Consider the following 21,958-nt stretch of genomic DNA (forward strand, 5'->3'; position numbering starts at 1 on the left):
ATTTTCATAAAGAGCGTAGTTTAAATTACACTTACACAAAGTTACTCAAATTTTAAAGAAAAGAGAAAGCTAAAAGTTGGAAAAAGTAAGACGACGAGACGGAGCAACGGCAACAGGCAGCATGCACGTTGGCGCATGCGCACTTACAAGCTCACAAGAAAATGTTCACACTTCTCCCAATTGGCTGCTTGTAAATCAGTGATCCAGGTATATTTTCTTTAAATGAAATGTTGAAAACAAAAAGGCATTCACAACTGAAATTACTTATTTTTCTTTTAACTTTAAATATCTGAAAATGTACAATTCCCTTACAACCACAAAAGGGCATAACGTACATGTAAAAATTTTTGTTATTAACCATTTGTGTGTGCTTGTGTCAACACTTTAATGTGAAGGAGTGATTTCATTCCAACGTGACTGCTGAATAAAATGTTTTGATGCAAACCCTGCAGTTTTCTGCTCGTCAACCTAAACCCAAAGGTGAACTTACGTTGGCCCCAGCGGCCCGTGCGGGGATTCAGGTAGTTTGGGTAGAGCCCGTTGGGTCTGTCCATTTTGGCTAGCAGCTTTCGGATGTGCATCACCTGTGATCAACACCAGATACAGTGGAAGTTTGACACTGGTATTACAAAGCAAGGAAAATCTGCAAACTGTGCAAATGTAAGCATTCCCACATACAACGCATACATTTATAGACACTATTACTTCAAAGTTCTACCTTCTGGTAGTAGGCAGGGTTCCCTGTCAGGTAGGTGAGGTGAACAAACTCCATGTGGAGAGTTCCAAACTCAGCCAGGATGCTGCTGCCCGCCGACGCCCAACCCCAGTTACGACCAACACCACTGGAAGAGGAGGAGGAGGGAGGGGTGAGGAGATGGTGAAGACAGAAAAAGAAGATAGTCATGGAAGGTGAGAGATTGATGTGATGGAGAGTAAGACAGGAAAAAACAGAGGGAGAGAGAGTGGGTTGGACAAAGAAAGAACAATTATAATTCTATACATCAAATATAAAGTTAGTAAGTAATAAATCAAATTAGTAAGTAATAAAGGATTTAACTGGTCCATAGAACAAAATGACCATAATGCATCTGCCTGGGCTGACGGGGTTTTCGATATAGACAGATGACTCAACACATACTTTGTCAGGTTGTGAGATTTCTGGATGTCATAACCCTGTTTCTAGCCTGTAGTCTATTTTGGTACAAAAACTCTTCAGCCACTGGAACTTCAGGCAAACAAATTTGAATGACTAAGTTTGAATAATAATTTTGACTAATAATTCACTGGGTCATAATAATTTAGGGAAGAGCAATGCTAAAAATAATAAAATAAATATTAAAAAAATCCCCAAATATGAGCTTCTAATGGAAACAAATGTAAAATGAAGAAAAAAGATCAAATGCACTAATCTTGACGATTACAACTATAAGTCATTTTCTTGTAAATAATGGATAGAAAACTTAATCTCTGTAAATAATACAGATTGAACAAGGATTTACTTACTCATACTCACTATCTTTACAACACCACCAAATAAGAAAATATATTTTTCTACTGAAACACGGCAGCAATGGAGTTAGATTGACTGCTGCCTGTACAACAGGTTCCTACCTGTTGAGGAGTTTGTCTCAGTCACAGCGGGCAATATTACATTTACACATGACCATATGTGACACAGGAAGCATCTCAAACTGCTTCAATTTTACATGAGTGCACGTAACATTAATAGGTTGCAACTTGTACATGTGTGTGAGGAGGAAGTGTGTGTGTACAATTATTCCTGGTGGCATTTGCGTTTGTGTAAACACGTGTACCTGCGTTTTCTCCAGTGTGTGTTTGTCAAGTGGGAGATTAAGACAAAACATAAAGCGTCCACTCTCCAACGAATTAGAATTACCTTGAGAAAAGGAGGCCCTCTCTTGGGCTACACACATCCTTAACAACCTGCCAGCGCATATAAAAGGGTGCTGATCTCTCTCACACACACACCAAGTGAGGGTGCTTAGCAACAAAGTAGCCCGCGGGTTAATATAGCAATTTTATTTCATTTCATTGTTTCATTCAATGAATAAGTAAATTGATAATACAGAGAGCAGTGGGGAATGGAGGGAGATAGAAAGAGCACACACACACATGCAGGCACACACAGACACACACAGACAGACACACACACACACACACACACACACACACACTTTCCCACTCTCCACACAGGTAAAATGAATGAAAAAAGAAAAGAAAAAGGCAGTAGAAACCAATAAGAGGAACAGAAAGGGATGGAAATGTTATGGCAATGTTACACTTCAGGCTGAGGAACAGGAAAGTAGACCACCGTTAGCAGCTGTAGGTTAACAGGGTGACTGCAGGTTTCAAAAAAGTTCAATTTAACACTTTTAGACTTTTTTTGCCGCCTGTTCACACAGGTTCCAAAAACTACTCTGAAGACTCAAATCCCTGCTCATACACACACACACACACACACACACACACACACACACACATTTTCAGTTATTCAAACCGATTAGACTCATTTTCAGGTTGAGTGCAGTAACTTTGGGAATAACACTAGGTCACCAAATTATGTAATAATAAGAATGATAAAGGTGTAAGTTGTCCTGCCCTTACAGCACAGTTTGTACACGCCCACCCAGTCCTGAGAAGAGGTCTAATCAGGCAACAAAAGTGAAAACACCTGTGTGGGTAGACTGGATGCGTGGGGGCTTTAAAGTGTGCCAGGGCTATCTGAAATTACTGCAGTTTGAAGACCTCCAAAAAATTAATTCAAGACTCAAATATAACATTTAACAACATTAAAAGCCCTAACTTTCACTAATAAAATAAAAAAATGAAGGATGTGAAGGACATGTAGAAACCCTGGTGGACACTGTAGACTATCTGCTATGACTATGAATGTGAGTGTTAAAGTGTAAAAGCCAGGGTAGTCTTGATCACTGCTGAGAAGCAAATGTGTGAGTGTGTGTTTGTGTTTTAGACGTTCAGAGTTAAGGTCTAAAACTGCTCATCACTTTTTCAGGAGTTGAGTTTAGATGAACTTTAAAGTTGTAATGGTGAGGGCTTAGTTAAAGATCCTCACAGGTATTGTAAAACAAACATGCAGTGTCTATGTTCACTGGAAAGCTCTACATACAGCAGCTAAAGGTACCCTGCAGAGTATGAAGCTGTTTTTCTAAGGGCTCTTTCACACTTACATCGTTTGGTCCGGACTTTTCCCCCAAGAGTGGGCCCCCGTTTGTTTGTCATGTGCATGATGGGTGACGTGACAGACAGTCCTGCCAATGGTTTCACACTTTTCCACTGATCTACAGATTGCTGTAATGTGCCAAGACACACAACAATGTGCCAGCAAAGGCAGGGAAGAAGAAGACTGCAAGCTAGTGAACACAGATGTAAACGATGCTGGATTTAAAATCCTAAAAAAATATATATAATATATATATATATATATATCCTTCCTTCCTCCTAATATTATAGGAGGAAGGAAAATCATCAGAGACTTTTGTTAGACCTCAAGGATACACATGATGCGTTTTGGTGAGTAACTCTTAATGTAAATGTAACTTTTGTTTGTTTACAAGAAAACGCCACAAGGCTGCTTTAAACAAGGTTTCAATCGGAATCAATCATGATGGAAAAAAGATGAAGAGTAGTGTCAAGATCATGAAGGACGAATTACTCTGTAAGACCAATTTTAAAAAAAGACAATTCGAAATTCGAGTTGTTGGAGTAGAAATGTGCAGTATAGTAAGATGAAGAATGTATTTGGTAAGGGACTTTGAGTACTTCCATTTGTGAGGCAAATATACAGTATAAAAATATTTTCCATAATAACAATAACATAACAGTATCAATACAAGGTGATATAATGTCAGTGTTGCGTTCATTTCTAGTTTCCCCTGCCCTCAAGTGGCCAAAAAAAATAAATAAATCTATTATTGCAGGTTTAATTATTATAACATATATTTTTCAGTCTACTGAAAAATCTTTAGGAAGAAAGAGTAAAGAGAAAAAAGCTAAAACTGACACAGCATTTGTGCAAGGACCAATCTGTCAATCAAGTCACACCAGAGTTTGTTCCAGGCTGCTCGGTCAACTGTCAGTGATTTTGAGTGGCACATCTCACTTTATATTCATGTCAGGTTGGCTACTGGATGAAGGGGGTGGTTTTCAGTGGCAGTGTCACTGACCTCTTAAGATTGACCATGGCCCAAGGGATTCCTGTGGGGGTGTTAAAGGCAGGAAGCAGCTTCTCAGCTAGCTGGACCGCCTTCAGCTTGAATACCTGGAGAGAAAGAGAGAGGGAGGAAGAGAGGAAAAGAAAGGGTAAACTTTAAGATTCCCTTTTATTATATTCACTTGGAATATTCTGCAGTCCATCAACTTTCTCTGCTTAATATTCTTCTCAAACAGCTGACAGGTACAAGCATAAAACAAGTGCCGACAACCAAAACAAATGCAGGATGAAATAAGGCAGAGCGAGATGTCAGGAGGCAAACGACTGCTAAATAATGGCCACAAAGTGTCAGAGCTGGACAGATTTATGGAGAAGACTGGCAGACTAATATATGCAACAAAAAAAACCCTTCAAACTGTGGTGCAGTAATATGAAATGCTGCAGAGTACCACTGAGATGTCTACAAGAAAAGCTTGGAGGTCAAACTACATTGACTGAGCAGAGTGAGATACCAAAGTACACAGTCAGAGTTGGATTTCCATTATCATGACTGGCGTCTAATTTATACAGACTGATGTAGAAAAATGGATGTGTTCATTTTGAGATTACACAAGTTCTTGCACTCGTCTGACAGATGAAGGCCTAGAAAAATCTGCTGAAGCCCTTGTTCTTTTCTCAGCATGCCAATCAAAGAGATAAAAGAAAACTAAGGTTATTCTGCTGCTGAACTCACTGCATATAAGCATATGCTGAAAGCTGACAATATAACTGTGGTGTAAAACTGCTTAGAGGACAGACAACTCACGACAAGATTCAAAGCAAACAGTCAAATAAGTCTAAATCTTACTAATGGTAAATGGACTGTACTTATATAGCGCCTTTCTAGTCTTTCTGACTACTCAAAGCGCTTTAACTACATATCACATTTCACCCCATTCACACACATTCATACACTGATGGCAGGTGCCAGTAAGTTGAAATCACTCACACACACTCACACACCGAGGATTTGCAATTTGGGGTTCAGTGTCTTGCCAAAGGACACTTCGACATGTAGGCTGGGGGAAGCTGGGATTGATTTTAAGTTCAATGCTCCTAAAACTCACATTGCCCTATAAGACAACAGGAGTCCAGACTTCGTGATGGAACATCTTTTGTAGCACAGTAAACATATTTTCTTTCATTCATGGATAGTTCATTTTCTCACATGACTATCAAAGAACACCTAACACAATTTTTTTATGTTTTCTTCCCTTGTTACCATTTCTTTGCCTGAAAATACTGAATTTATTAACAATTTGTGTTATTCAAGCTAAATTTTCATTTGAGGGACACTTCTAGAGTGTAACAAACCCACAGAAATATGTTGCCTTACAAAGGCATCACATTTATGTCCAAACAAAACATGAAAGCAAGCCTTAATTTAAGTAAACTAGACATGGACTGTCACTGTACAGTATGAGCTGCCAGTTCTGCATTCTAAACCTTACTAAGGTATAAGTATTATAGCAACATTTACTTAAAGTACTCATTGCGCAGTAAAATGGTCCCTGTCAGTGTTTTACTGTTATATATGATGTTTTTGGATTAATATTACTGCTGCATTAATGTGTATGTTGCATTTACTGCTGTAGATGTTTAAGGTTGAGTTAATTTTAACTACTTTATATACTGTTGGGTAGTTCTACAAGATCATCATATGTTTGCGCTATGAGAATTTACGGTATGTTATTCTAGAGAAAATGTGTATATCGAGATATATATTGCATATTCACGGCATATTAGCCTAAAAATATCAAGATATTCTTTACAAGTCATATCGCCCAGCCCTAACTGTACGCGGACCAATCATGCTTAGTGTTGTAATCACCCCCCAAAGGCCCAGTCTGAGCCAGGAAAAACCCTGGCTGCATTCTGGTTTTTGACAGTTGACAAGCACAAAGCAGTCACACAGATGAAAACATGAACCATGTGCTGAAGAAAACCTTAATCCAACTAAAACAATTAACACAATTAACACAAGTGGCACCGAGGGACAAAAATGGAACCCTTTACTCACAGAGCTGACAATAACAAAAGTGCATAGCTGGCAAACTTCTGCTGCACTAGTGTTTTAGAAAAATAAAATCTGGTGTTGCTCTCTTACAAAATGACCATGATATATGCGAGCTGGTTGAGGGACAATGAAATTTGGTATTACAAATCTAATTTTACTGAACAGCGTTCAAGAAAAGGCTGACTACATTCTAAATACCAGACTGCCAGCAGCTGCCAGATAAGTCTATCAAAGAGGTCCTACCACTTTACAACCTGCCTGCATGGACACCTAAATTTGGATCCAGGTTGTCCAGAAAAAACGCTGAAAAGCAAATGACTCAAGACTGTCAGTCCCTGTCTTTTTAAGATGTTTACTTTCCAGTTTTGCAATATATTTTTTACTTCTGAAGGACAGTTGTGGGATAAACGCACAGAGAGGGAGTTGTAGAACTTGCAGACAGCAGTCAGGAAAAGCAACGCCATAGAGAAAAGCACTTCAACACGGGGCAGACGGAGGCGGATTCATCAGCACAATCTGTCAGGGCTGAGCAGTTTTATAGAGAGACCAGATCTATGGAAAATTCCTGCTGTCTCACAAAGTAAGAGGGAGCAATAACACATGCTGGTGTTTGCAGAATACTTAAGCAGCCAGTGGGACATCTTACACAAGAATTGGAGGTCAAACTGTGGAGTTAAACATGGGACAAACACTACAGACACAGACAAGGGGAGGGAGAGAGAGAGAACAATGCAGTCAAACAGATGTAGACACAGGCCTGCAAATGAGGGGGATATGAAGCACATGACAGAGACAAGACAGAGAGAGTGACTAGGGCTGGGCAATCTTGTTTATTTTATTTTTTTAAGCTTAGGGACAATGTCTGATTTAAATAATGTTTATGCACAAATGCAAAAAAATGCACTTGCAAGGCTATCCTCGGTATGCACATTTTTATATATACGAGTTATCCTTTACAATAATAGAATGTCACCTCCAAATACTTCAACTAAGTAGAGCCCGGGCATCCACTTCAATAATCAGTTTAGGCACAACCAGGGTAGAAACTCAAAGCCCGCTCACTAATTCATCTGCTCTTGCTGGTAGTGCTTCTTAACAAGACATCAGCCTGGTATCTGCAGACAGCTGGCTAGCTAGCGTTAGCTACCTGGCTATGGGTAGGGACAGACCAAAAATAGTAGAATCTGCACACTGGTCCTCTCTCATGGCTTCACCTCAGACTGACAATGTCTATATAGATATTTGAAGAAGGCGTTTGCTATCACCATCTGCATCTCGAGTTTAAGTGCATGTGCCTGGCTTGTAAGCTTGTGTGTGTGTGTACTTGTATTTGCTACATAGTGAGGACTGAAACACGTTTTTTTAACCTACAGACTGAGGACATTTCTGGAAAGTGAGGACATTTTGGCCGGTCCTCACAACTTCAAAGGGCTGTTTGAAAGTTAAGAGTTGGTTTTAAGGGTTAGGTTAGAATTAGGTTAGGGTTAGGCATTTAGTTGTGATGGTTAGGGTAAGGGGCTAGGGAAAGCATTATGTCAATGACGGTCCTCCCAAAGATAGAAGTACAAGGATGTGTGTGTGTGTGTGTGTGTTTGTGTGTACTCATGTTTGCCCAGTCATCATAAACCTCTCCACTGATTCGTGGCCTGTCTGCTGGCCGCACTGAGGCCCTTAACAAACTCCAGTGCATTTTATTGGCAAGCCTGCTGCTGATGTCATCAAGCAGGGACCGGATCCAAACGACCCATCAGAGGAGACGGCCAGCCGCCTTCACAGATAAAACTCTACAGTTTATGATAATCATCTTCCTCCACTGCTTTCATCTACAGGCGGGGATGAAAGGCAAGGCTGCTCTCAGAGAAAAGCAACCAGGCCTTCTAAAGAAACAAGGGTGGTATTGTTCGTTGTTAAAGGAAGTAAACCTGCTGAGAGAAGGAGAGGAGGATAAAGAGTCTGCTTAATTAGTGCCTGTGCATTTTCCTTATCTTGTTTATAATACTATGGAGCATTATCACACTTGAGACAAGTGGTGCTCTGTAGGTTTTCACTTGTGTAGCTGAACTCAGTGTTCAGCATCTGCTGTGAACTGACAGTGGATATACAATAATATGCTGCCAGCTACACCACATACATGTGGGTAAGATTTACTCAGGCACTGTTGGTAAGTGGTATTTTTTAAGTACAATGCTATGCAAATGTTTGGCCTCTCACTGACAGTTTAATGCACTTTGTCGTGAAACAAAAAAAAAAAATCTTAAAATCAGAGGATTTGATTTTCTTTAGATGTGTGCAATGTTAGATGTTAGAAATGAGCAGATATGCGTACAGCTATGTGTAACAAACATGAATAATTCTTTCTGTAGCACAGAGTAACTGTCAAGTACCGAAATGCCATCAGCTGTCTAGTCAGAATTATAATCTTGTTTACTAGGATAGTTCCAGATTTAAATGTCCATTTTCGACTATAATATTAAGGAAAAGTTCTTGCATGACTGCTCGTGTTTTCTTTCATCACATGTATCATTTTGGTAATGGGAACTGAAACTCAGCTATGGTATCGGCACCAGTATAAAAAAAATTACAATACCCTGCCCTACAAAAGAGTATTAAGAAAACTATACTTTTCTAAAGCTGATAAAATTCGCAGGAACAAAACTGTGGAGAACAGAAGTGTGAACACCCCTTGTCTCATTAGGACTTGCAGTAGGAGAAATGTTTCAAAATTCAATCTTATGCTGCTTCAAATCTCATAATCAGGTTGCAGCGACAGGTTTTTAACAGAAATAATTAAAAAATGCCTTAAAATCGACAACATCGGACATGGGCTACCATCAAACAGGCTGGGGAGAGATTTGGCACTGAGTAGTTCCACAAGCACATTCTCATTTTGCAATCTTCATATTGAATGCAAGTGTTTCCGCCTTCACTTTGACATTTTGTCCTATTGTACCAATGACCACAGTGAAGTTTGTGTCCTCTTCCTCCTTGACACATCTCCAAGTCATTGCAGCTAAATAACCACATGGCCTATGTGCATCTATCCTGTTGACATATTTACTGTAGCAAGAAGACAAGATTAGGATATTGAGAGCTTTGAGGTAAAAATCCTTGGGGGCTACAAGCCCAGACAGTTCTTTGTCGGGTGTTTCTAACAGTCCCCCTCCAGGTCTGACAGCTTTAGTGTTCAGCCTTTTAAAATGCATTACAGCACACTTGAAAATCAATCACTGAAGGATGTACTCCCTCAGTGAACACATACACACATACATAAAGATTTGAAACACACAACTGGGAAACAAGACAAGGTTAGGCAATAAATTTGGTCTGACACGTCTTTTGAGAGCACACAAAAAACACAAACATCACATTGGTGAAAGGCTCGGATGACATTCAATCTTAACTTACATCTGTATGAGCATATATGTTGATTAATAACAGGACATTGCAGTACAGAAATGTCAAAGATATGTTTGAGGTAATCTGGAAACAGTTTCACCATTACATAGTTTGTCCACCAGAGAGCACTGACAAGCTTATTTTTCATTACTTTAAAAAGCAAATTTAAGGGATCTTTAAAAATTCTTCTTATGTTTGTTAACTGAATATCAGCCAATATATTTTTTATCAGATTACTGAAATATCATTTCCAGTATTTGTCTAAAAGTCCATTATCCATTGAGCCCTAATACTTACATACTATCAGAGAGAAAAACAGAACACACAGCCCTCTTCCTTCCTCCATTTTTCTTCTGCCTCTTTTCTTTATTAACCTATTAGTTGTGTCCTCTCTCCCCATCTTTCAACACTCTCCCGATTTAATTTCTCTTTTCTGCATTCTCTCCCTCTTTCAGGATTAGTAGTGGCCCGAGGCCGCTGGGTTGTTTGTTTCGATGGGCCAAATTCCCAGACAGCAGATTTAGAGTATGGCAGGGAAGGGTGATGAGGTTAGAGGGGGACACAGGCTGGTTTTGTGGCCCTCATGGTGTAGAATGACTTCTACCCTGGCGGGGTGAGAGGTTTGACTCCTACTGGGACCAGCCGTGCTGAAAATGTGTGCAACGGTCCTGTAAGGAGCTTTGGATGAAATTGTCTGCCAAATGGTACATCAATGTTACATCCCAGGGACAGGGAGAGCTGTAATCCGCCACTCAAACAAGTCCTAAACTCAGCCAATGATCCAGTTATTACACATGAGTATATCATTTGCAAACTGTGAGCAGCTGTGAGAGAATGAAATCGCTGTAAAGCAGAGCAGGCTCTGATAGATATGACAGATAGACAGGAACACACACAACAAAGTCTGTACACATACAAAAAGTCACATATAGAAATTACAAAAACACACACACACACACACACACACACACAAGTAGCCAATTGCAAACTGTATTCTGCATTGAAAAGGTAGATGTAGCTATTAGATGCAAGAGTGGGAGAGCGGACAACACCTTCAAATGAACTAGTAGTGATCAGGTCCATCTTCTCTAACACATGCTCACATTATGTTTATGCATAGACATCCTGAACTGTCAACTCCATCCTGTCTGCAGTGTTTAGGTGTTCCTTGTATTCAATCTTGAATAATCAGATTTCATCATAGCTGCTGTTTAACCAATCATCTCCCTTCAGTTAGATGCTTCCAGCTGTCTGCTCTGTGCTGCTGTTCTACATCCAAACTCGACCCCACCATCAACAGAAATCCTACTCCAAGTAAAATCCATCCTGCCCTTCAGGTGAAGAGCAAAAACACAAATAGGTCTCTTTGCTCACCAGAAGCTATATCTTTGTGTGTGTGTGTGTGCTTTAAATCCATCTGAAGAATGAATGTATTGGTGTAACGACCCTGTGAAGATAATTGGGTTATTTTGCCAAAAAATAAAATCTGTATGTCTGTTACTACACTAGAACGAATATACTAAAATATAATACTAATTTCTACCATTCAATAAATACAGGTCATATTAATTATTCTAATCACTAAATTCGTCTCTCCTGACCGAAAAGTCTCCATAATAAATACACTGTGTGAAAAGAACTAAGTACTTGACTAAATTACTTAATAAGATCATTTTTCACACTGCAATGAAGAATATTTGAATACATACAAAACATTGCGCACGCACACACACACACACACACACACACACACACACACACACACACTGTACATAAGCAGACACACACAGTCTCTGGTGTAAGCAGTAGGCCACTGTTGACATGTAATGGAGCCTCCTAAAGGGATTAAGGGGTAGACTGTGAAATGTGCTGAATGCGCCTGCTTGGTAAGAAGGGCCCAGAGGGCCAGCAGGAGAGACAGGATTAAGTCACCCGCTGTGTGTGTGTGGTTACTGTGTGTCATTTCCATACTTTGTCATGCCACTTCACCATCAGCTGATCCATTTGCTCATATTGTTTAGCATCCAGTGGCCCTGCATCAAAGGCAGGAGGCACAAAGATGAGCTCCCGTGGAGAAAACTCAAAGACCATCATCAAATGAGCTCTATGATCCCTTCGTTTGTTGCCATCACACTGCATCACACTGACTGCTGTCAGCTGTGACAGATATTTTGCATCGAGCATTAATAGAAATGGTGCACTTGTGAAGCCTTGAAAAGGATATGACTGATGAGTTATTCTGCCTTCAGCATCCAATCTCCTAACTGTTACACAAATGTGGCTTGTTGTTCTGCTGTGGAAGTCCCCCTGATGTGCTTATATAGTCTGTTATTGTATTTGGCATTAGTCCTCTAGACTATCCTTTCTTGAATGTTACCATCTTTTCCCCTGAGGACAGCTGAAAATAGAACAAGGCTGAGGTTTTTTTTTCCTCATAAGAAAATATTAAATTAAATTAAAATGTGGGACTTCCACAAAAGTAAAATGCAGGACGGCTAGAAGAGCTGCAATTGGAAGTTATGATTACATGGTGTTAAGTTGAAGTTTATCTGTGTAATTCTATTATGTTTCATCATTAATGCAGAGTTTGCTGATCAATTCCTCTTGGGGATGGAGACCAAGTGCAGCAATACTTGAGCAAATGAAAAGTAGAACTTTTACATGAGCTATTACTGCATGTGTTCACTATTAATTCTTATGGAGATATCTTTTCCTTCATTTCCCACTCTACATTATTCTCTTCTTTCCATCATTAACTTAATTCGCTTAGCCTTTATCTCCTCTCTTTTCCTGTATTCAGTGCATGGTCCATTTCCTCACATCTTTCTGCTTGTCATCTCCGTTACAAAAATCTCTCACTCTTGTTCTGTCCTTTTCCCTCTTTGTCTTTTAACCCCTTTGTCCTTCCAACTCTTACTCACCTTATGTGAGTTTGTAATTTGCAATGTAGTTGAATCAAATTATTACATTTTAAGTAAGATAGATGCCTTGTAATTTTCCCCCAGTTTGTATGGGCATGGTAAGTCATTTGTTTGCAGAGTGGAATTCATAAAGCTGTGATGAAAATAATATTTCTCTCCTCTTTGTTAGACCATCTTGGTTTTCCTCGTTCTCTCAGTGTGTGTGCCTGCCTGCTGGCACAGCAGCAGCCAGTTACTGAGCATGTCATCACAGCAATATCTGCAAAGGGGAAAAGGATTCCCAGGGGAAGCTAGACGACTGTTGCTAGAAACAACTGGGGTGGCCGCAATATGTGCTGCTCTCTTATTGGCAAGAATGTCAAAACATTAAGGTTTGCCCATTTAACGCTGCTATCTCATCAACAAAGACTTTGCACAAATTATATTTATATTGTCAATTCACCTTTTTAAAAATCTCTCAACGGTTGTCTATTTCATATGTCACTACAGATTCATTGTTTTCACACAAGCATATGTCATTTCGCACACTGTACTGTACATACACTATATAGCCAAAATTATGTACATAATTGCGTACTTTTGGTCTAGGGCTGTTTGTCATGGATAATCTTAATGCTGCAGCATGCAGTGATATTTTAGAAAATATGAGACATTTGTCCCCAGTGCACAAAGCCAGGTCCATAGAAAAAGGGTTTGCCCTGTTTGGTGTGGAGGAACTTGACTGGCCTGCCCAGAGTGCTGACCTCAACCCCATCCAACACCTTTGGGATGAACTGGAACGCCAACTGCAAGCCAGACTTTATATCCAAACATCACTGATGCTCTTGTGTCCGAATGAAAGTAAATCCCTGCAAGCCAGGTTCAAAACACTTGTGAAAAGTCTTCAATGAAGAGTGGAGGCAGTTACAGCAGCAGATTAATGCCCACGGTTGGAATGAGATGTTCAACAATCACATGGGGCACCCAAACATTATACCTGAATAATGGTCCACATAGTAGTAGCCATGTGGTGAATGCTCGTATCTTATACAGTATATTCATGCATAACATGAAATGTTACAGTACACGTGAAAGGTGTGTCCAGCAACCTAATTTTTGAAGCAATTGCAGAATTAAGCATGGATGAAATGCTGCCCTTAAGCCAAAACATTTCATAAATTAAATGTTTACAGTTATTACAGGCTGACTTAGCTGCTGATCCTTTTGGCTTAAAACCATCCATTCAATATGTCAGCAACTGAACTGTGCACTACAAATTACTATTTGGAGCAGCAGTCACTTCAGAAACCAGTGTATACTAAAAATCACAAGCTAATAGGGACAGTAATATGGGGGCCTAGTAACTGCAGAAAATTAGAGGATAACAGGAAGCTACTAGATCAAGTTACGTAACAGCCATTGTCAACACAAATATATGTGCTTCAGGAAGGAACTGAAATTTTAATTGTGCACTCTTAAATTCCTAATGCCAAAATTATACATTTTGACTGTAATATGACCCTGTGGTCAGATCGACATTGGCCTGCTGTATTCTTCTATAAAGGGAGAGATCATGAGGCATCCTTGAAACTGTTCTTCACACTGCACCCTAAAAGCAAGCATAGCCAGCAAGTGTTGACAACAAAACCAGAAAACTCTCATTATACTCAACACAGCTGTCCTTACAAGCATCGGGGGAGCAATGCAGTCCTTTTTCCCTGAGCATTAACAAACTCCCTCTTTCTATTTCTGCCATGTGCAGCTACTCCCACCCTTCATGTTCAAAACTAATGAATGGAGTTCTGATTTGTTTACATTTTGACTTCACTCACAAACCTGCTAGATCCAGAATGGAAAGCCTCAAGTTGGTTGCACAGAGGCGGTTTGGACACAGTGACAATTTTATATTTATTCTATGTCTGACTTGGTTTAATTTCCCCAGAGAAAATCTTGTTCACCTCCTTACAAGTTTGCACAGTCTCAAATTATTTGTGTTGCATCTCAGTGTAGAGTAACATTTAGGATCACTAAGCCAGTTCATTCATAGTGAATGCTAGCCAATCCCACTCTTTCCATTTATCCCACGTGTGTGTCTCTGCCTCTCGCTGCAGTGGCGTAGCGGTAGTCAGTCAGAGGGAGTACGATGCCCTGAATTTGTTTGACCGTTTCAGTGTGACAAAAAATGAGAGGGCATCAAATGCTCCCTGGTGAGTTCAAACAGACCGCCAGTGCATTTACTGCAGCCTGCAGTCACCAATCCCTGGACAACAGACAGCTAAGCTCTATATCACAGTGCAGACAGACAGAAAGTGAGGGGGAAAAAAAGGTAAAGTATGGGGTAATGAAAGAGATACAGGGAGAGGGAACTGAGAGGATGAAGTAAGAGTAAGACTGACATGAATCTGAGGAAAGGAGCAAAAGAAAAATACAGGATGTCTTTGGAGAGATGCTTCAAATCAGGATTCTTGGTGGCAGAGACAAAAGTTATGTAGACAGACTTGTTATTTTCTTGCCATTTATCAAAACACTTTTTCTTTCACCATTTGTCTTCTGTCATCATGTCTCTCTCCACCTCTATCTCCTTGCCTTCCTTTTCTCTCTGCTTTGCCTCTAAAACTAACCTTTTCCCTTCATCTCTGCTTCCCACCTCTTTCCTGCTCTCCTCCCAACATGGCCCCTTAAGGTCTTCCTTCTATTCAACCCACTCTCCCTCTAATTTCTTCCCTTCCTCTCTGGTTATTCTTCCATCACCATCATTATCTCTGTCCCCCTGTGTCTCTACCACCGTTCCCCTCATTTGCTGTTCCATTTTTTTGTCATTCTCCATCTCTTTATCTCCTTCCATCCCTCTCTCCATCCATCCACAGGGTAGTTGTGCTGTAGCATTTATGCCTGCAGAGTCTGCAGCTTTTCTTTAGATGCTCTCATCTCATTATCTTACATTACAGGGCTCAGCTTGCTCCCCTGACCTTCTCCCTTCACCGCGCAAACTGCTGTTCCTCGCTCAAATCATCCCTGTAGTTCCAGTCCTATTTTTGTTTGCGGGAAGAAGGAGGAAAAAGTCCAGGACAGTTTTTTTTCCTCCTCACATGCATAATGTATGTTAGCCAGAAAAGGAAAACTTTAAACCACTGGGTGTCCAAACTTGGGGCTACATGGAGCAAAAAGCATATAGTCCTGGGCCATGAGCCTTTTAAGAGACTATCTTAATAAACGAGTTTTAAGAACTTTGTGTGGCACTTGTAATGGAACCGGTATCGAAGTGAAGGTATCAGTACTGGTACCAATATTGAACATTTTTGAATGATACCCAGCCCTAATCTTGGTACTGCCACCATGTCTAGTGTCTGTGACTGGCAAAGCCTCTTTGGTATAGAAAGAGCATGCAAGCAATCTACACATACAGTGTTCATAATAGGAACTGCATTTTAATATAGTCAGCGGGCCAAATATAATATCAATTTTAAAATAACTCACGGGACATATTGTTAAAGGTGTCGGGCTGCAAATGGCCCGCAGGCTGTTTGGACACCCCTACTTCAAGCCTCACTTCACGCTCACCTTTTCACTTCCATCTGTCCTAGGATGGTGAATAAAAACCTAATGGAAGAACAGTAAAATTATTGTCCTAAGGAATCAGTAGAAACCTTGTTTTGACTGGTAGCTGTGGTGTCCCGCAATCAAGCGGTCAATGCAGCTTTAAAAATGCAGTAACACAAAGATTTGTAATTTTTAGGTTTTGTCCAAATTCAAAACACTGTCTAATATTATGCCTGTGACTGACAGATCGAGGGATGGAGATCAATCTCATAAACATCAGCAATGACTTTCCTTACTTATCACTCCCTTCCTTGATCCCTGCTTCATCCTCTCCTCCTTTTTTATCTTCCTTTCTTCCTCTCCCTTCTTTCCATCTCATGGACAATCTGGTAGTTGTCCTCTTTGGGTTTTAGATTTATAGAAGTAGTAGTCAACTTTTAACCTTCTGTCTGCACCTACCTGTCCTTCTCTCAGCAGGAAAACTGACTGAGGGACACTTCAGAGTCTGACCCCACTATGTCAAATCCATACATATCTATGGTACATATAAACTATATATGAGTCTTAGTTTGTCAGGTGGCCAGAATGCTGTCTTGAGTGTACCTTTTATACTGCATGCTCTCTGAACTACTGCTGCACTTTGGCTGCAACAGGACCCATCCTGACAATGAGAAAGAGTGAAAGAGTTTTGTAAGAGGAGTGATAAAAAGAAATGAGCCATGAAGTGAATAAATGTAAAAAGGGGAAAGAAAAGAATAATGAAGAGGAGAATGGGTAAAAGAAAGAAACAAAGACATTTCAATATTCAAAGGATGAGTAACAGCAGTGAAATACAATTGTAGCCTTCTAACAGTCCCAAACCACTGTTACATTGGTGCTTCCACCCGCAGGCAAACTGGTAGGACAATTTAAATTTAAAAGTGCACTCCAGCGATTTAGTATTGCACCTCAATATGTTGGGGGAGTCATGAGAGACAAATTAAATTGAATGGGTCAAGCTCCAAAAACACACAGACTGCTAAATGCCCAGGTCTCAAACTCCACACCCCAGTCTATAAAAGGCTTTCTGTTAAAAACATGTAGTCTCCAAGCCCAAGCCAAGATAACCCTGATGACATCACCAGGGTTATCTCCTCAAACGTTCTTACCAGTAGACAGGATCCAAAATTAACACCAAACACCCAAACGCAGGTAAATTTTGGGTTTGGCGGAAAAATTATTTGGAATCACAGTGTAGGGCCAGGTTTACATCCCTGTCGAATTTATACATACCGGCTGAGACTAACGTGACCCTCGCTGTCCGTGACATCAGCAAATTCTCTAATCGTGACTCAGAGGTAGACTATATTTCATACCAGCTGTCGCCAAGTATAAATATCAGAACATTGGCTAACTGTAGCCTGTAACATTAACATGATAAACAGCAGGGCTACGGCTACGTACTGACACTCCCACACAGACACACACAGACACACACACACACACACACACACACACACACACACACACACACACAGGAGAGCCTGTGAGATGCTAGCTCAGCTGCAACACTCGTAGCCTAATGTTACCACACAGAAAAGTCCAAATGGGCATAAATATACGTCTAGTGACGGTCAAAGCTCGGAGAGTCTGACAGCCACTGCTCATGGCTGGTTAGCTCTGACTGCCAGCTCTATATGGCTCTTCCTGCTACACTGAGCAATGTTCAGTCTGTCGGTGGTCGGTGCCTCATTACCTCCCGCGTCACACACTACGAAGTGATTGTACTTACCAGGGTTTTGAGAACAGGGCAGACAAAGACATGTCTGACGATGAGGTGCAGGAACAGTATGAGGTAAAGAGCAACAATGTAATTCATTGATATTGAAAAAGTCCAGAATAAAAGTTGCAAATCCTATGTTTTCTATTCATAATTGTCTCTTTAAAGTGATGCATAAGATGACTTGAGGTAATTACTTTTAGTCAGATAATGCATAATGCAGTTTTATGGCCGGTAAAAATATTTTGAGGAATATTTTCTCAGTTTACCTGCAGTTGGCAGATGAGCCAAAAAGTTCATTCTGGACCCTGCCAGTAGATCATAGAGATGTGGTCTAGATGCGTGCCACTGTCAATTCATTGTGTAAAGTGGATTTTATTCACCTTAAGGTTTATAGCTAACATGTCATGTTTAGCATGAGCTCCTCGTCTGTACCAAGGGCTCAAACAGAGCCTGGTAAAAGACATGTAGGAGGCTCCTTCTTCTTGGAATAAACAATGAAGTACTAAAGAAAAGCCTATTAGTAAGCTACTGTGCATCAAAGAGTCACCTGGGTTTTGTTCAGAGTTATATGACAAGTGTCCAAGGCTGGCAACTTCACTAGGAAATAAAGGACTTCAAGAGCTGCTGGTCTGAGCTGGTTTTGGTTAAGAAATAACTTTGATGCACAAGCTAACAGCTGCCAAAGCATAATATCTGATTTTCTGTTTCTAAATGTTTTAAACACACAAAATAAAATGCATTCTGCAAACAAAACAGCTGTGGAGTTTTTGTAATGTTCACTGTTTCACAGTGTTACATATATAATCCATTTAATTGACACTGGTGGCCAGAATACCTGCCCGTATATAGAATACCTGCCTGTATATATGTGTTACAGCCTACAGTCCTCGAAGCATAAATTGCCAAATTAGTTGTGACAACCAGAGAATAGTGTGTCAGGCTGGAAGGGTAACACCAAACACATGTGGGTATTCTGTGACTACAGCTGCTAAGTTTCTATACTTAAAAAAAAGGAAGGCAAACACACCAGTGTGCTAATGAGGTGCAGGTATAGGCAGAACAAACTCGAGAAGAGAGAAAAAAAACACAACACACCAAAATAGCTGCAAGAAGAAAAAGCAATACGGACAAAACATTGTGTTTGATTAAAAGAGTTTTTTGGTGTTGGAGCTGTTTATCTTTCTTTTTTGTCATGTCTCTCTACCTGCCAGTGAAAGAAGCTGATGGCTTTGTAGATTCATCAATCACTGTACACAGTAGAGGAATAAGTTATCCTCAAGCTCTCCTCTACGCCCCACTGCTCTGAAAGGGAATGGTGGGCTAACTAGCTCCACAAAACAAAGGTGTGATTAAAGACACAAAAAAAACATCACACATTCCTCCAAACATTGTACTGGAAAACCCAAAATTCTCAAAGTTACACCTTTGGACTTTTTCTGCTCTTTCATGACCCTAAGCTCTCCAAGTTTACATTTACATTATCCAGAGAGACATGAAATATATGCAAGTAGAATACAACACTCATTTTCTATTTCCAACATTTGAAAAGTCAATGGAAATAGAAAGGTTGATATTCTACTAATATAACTACTTTACAGTGTTACGTATACACTCTGAAAAGTGGACTGTGAGTCACACAGTTTCCTCAGAATCCCTGACTAAAAATATTTTATACAATTTGTTTTACTCTCTACATAGACATTCAGCAGTATTTGTCTAAAACTGACCAACCAGCTCTAACTCTAGTGTATCTTCCCATCACAGAATGTTACTAACTATCAGAGAAACAACAACCAAAACTGGGGTTGTGAAGAAAGTGAAGAAACCACCAAGAAGAGGATGAAGAGAAGGAACAGTGGGGCAAAAACCAGAGGAGAAAAATAGTGGAGAGGAGGAAAAAGGACAAGCAGTGATAAAGTTCTCAAGGAAAAAGAGGAGGGCAGAGCAGGAGAGCTGAGAGGAGAAGCTGGAAAAAAAGACTAGTGGGAAAGAAAGGAGGGAGGAAGAGAGCAGTTTACTGTTTTTACGATTAACAGAGGTAAATGATTAAAGGGTGTGAGAGAGCAAATTATCTGACCACAGAAAAAATGTCTAAATTAAGAAAAGTCCTTAATATGTACAGACTCAGCGAGCACGCTCTCGCTATAGAGAAGGGTGGGCACAGACAGAGCTGGCGGCCAGAGGAGGAGAGACTCTGCTCTCAGCGTAACAGACAGGAGGAGGAGAGTCAGAACTACACTTCCTCACATCATGGCCCAAATACCAGGCTCTGAGAAAAGAAACATTTTTCCAATATAATAAAAATATACCCTGAATTTGAAAACATACCAGACACAGAGAAACGCCCATATTTCCTTGGAGAAATTCCCAAATGTGAGATGACTGCAGCAAAATTTATCACCTCATGTCACAACCTGAGGACAGCATGTGGAACCTGAGAAACACAAGTATATCACTTCTTTTTTAATTGTTTATTATTATTTGGATAATTTTTGTATATATCAGTCAACCTGGTTGGTAGGCCCATAATTTATCTGGTTTATTAAAACCTGACTAATATTTGATTTGTAAATAATTTAATGATTGCATTTTTCTATTATAACCAGGTTATATACATGTTGCTATATATAATGTAGTTAATTATAATTCTATTAATACTTTTATTACTTGATAATCTTGAATAATTCCTTGCTCTTATACTGATACTGATACTCACTGTGTGATGGAGAGTCTAATGTAGGAGCTAAATACACAACCACCCAGACCATTCACTGTCCAGGTACTGACACACACACACACACACACACACACACACAAACATCAACACACACTTCCACAGTCTGTCACAAACACACAGAGCAAATGTTCATTGTTTTGTTTTTTGTTTGTTTGTTTTTTTTGTGCTATTTTCCTGATTTTATGAATTGTACTTTTTGTTCTTTTTGTTTTAATCTAATTATTACGTGACAGAATATTGTCTTTGTTACACTCATGCTAATAAAGCATACTGAACTGAATTGAATTATGAAAGAAGGGATGTAATGGAGAGATGAGATAAAAGTGAAAAAAGAGAAGAGGGACAAATGGAGAGGAGAATATAGCAAGAGGGAAGTGGGGAGGAAGTGAAAGACAAGGAAAACAGACAAAAGCAGGAGGTAGAAGAAAAAGTTGGGGGAGAAGAGTGAATTTTTTAGAGAGGAGAAGGATAAAAACTTAATGCAGCAATTAGTACAGAAGAGGAGAAAGAAAATGTGTGGAGTATAGAGGACAAAAGACAAATCTGAGAAAGAGATACATAGACAGGAACATAGACGACAGTCTAAAATGCTTTATATAAAGCTTTATATAATGCTTTAGATAAAGGAGAAAAAAGAAGAAAGAGAGAAAGAGTAAGGAGACTAAAAATAAGAAGGCAAAGAGAAGAAAGGGGGAAAGACAAGGAGAAGAAAATTAGGGAAAGAAGGGGAATTAGGACAAAGGAAAATAAAAATGAAGGACAGATGATAATGGAGTAAAGAATGAGAAAGCACAATAGCAAAATAAAGGACAGAAGAAGACAAAGGAGCAGAGGAATGAGGAGAAAGACAAAGATTAAAAACAAGCTCAGTGAAGAAAAGGGAGAACATAGGAATGAGAGGAGGAGAGCTGAGAAACACAAGATAATAAGCATAGATGAGAGAAAAGGAAGGAGGAGAGGACGAGATGAAATGAAATCGGGAAGGAGGAACATAGGGAGAGGAAATAAGAAGAAGGAGAGAAGAGTGGAATAGAGAAGAGAATTAGCGGCATGGAGATGAGAGGAAAAGAGGAGATGATCCAATTAGGATTAGAAATTGGCCAGAGTGCAAAACAGAAGACAAAGTGTGAAAAGAGAGGAGAAGGTGGTGAGGACATCCAAGAAACCAAGAAAAAGGTAGAAACAGAAGGAGAGACTTAAAGAATAAAGCTGGGGGCAGACAGAGGAGTAAACACAATCCATCACTGCTGCTCTGCCTCGACTCTCCCAGACCAACACCTCCTCCTCCTGAATGCTGATCTCCAACTCTTCTTTTTCTCTGAATCAGTCTTTCTCTTCGTTCTTCTGTTCTTCTATTTCACGTCTGTATTTCCCT

The 21,958-nt window shown here is 39.9% G+C and overlaps 1 protein-coding gene across 4 annotated transcripts in view; it reads right to left on the bottom strand.

Annotated features, from left to right (window-relative positions):
- man1a2 (mannosidase, alpha, class 1A, member 2) overlaps nt 1–21,958 on the bottom strand; it is a 123,766-nt gene that overhangs the window by 29,248 nt on the left and 72,560 nt on the right. For all 4 annotated transcript variants that reach the window (XM_044216115.1, XM_044216118.1, XM_044216117.1 and 1 more), the window contains exons 7-9: nt 4,206–4,300; nt 719–842; nt 491–584 (exon numbers count right to left, since the gene is read on the bottom strand). In XM_044216115.1, coding sequence (XP_044072050.1) covers nt 491–584; nt 719–842; nt 4,206–4,300 — 313 coding nt within the window. The remainder of the gene's footprint in view (nt 1–490; nt 585–718; nt 843–4,205; nt 4,301–21,958) is intronic.

This window comes from Siniperca chuatsi, linkage group LG12, assembly GCF_020085105.1.
Source record: "Siniperca chuatsi isolate FFG_IHB_CAS linkage group LG12, ASM2008510v1, whole genome shotgun sequence".
NCBI classification, from domain to species: Eukaryota; Metazoa; Chordata; class Actinopteri; order Centrarchiformes; family Sinipercidae; genus Siniperca; species Siniperca chuatsi.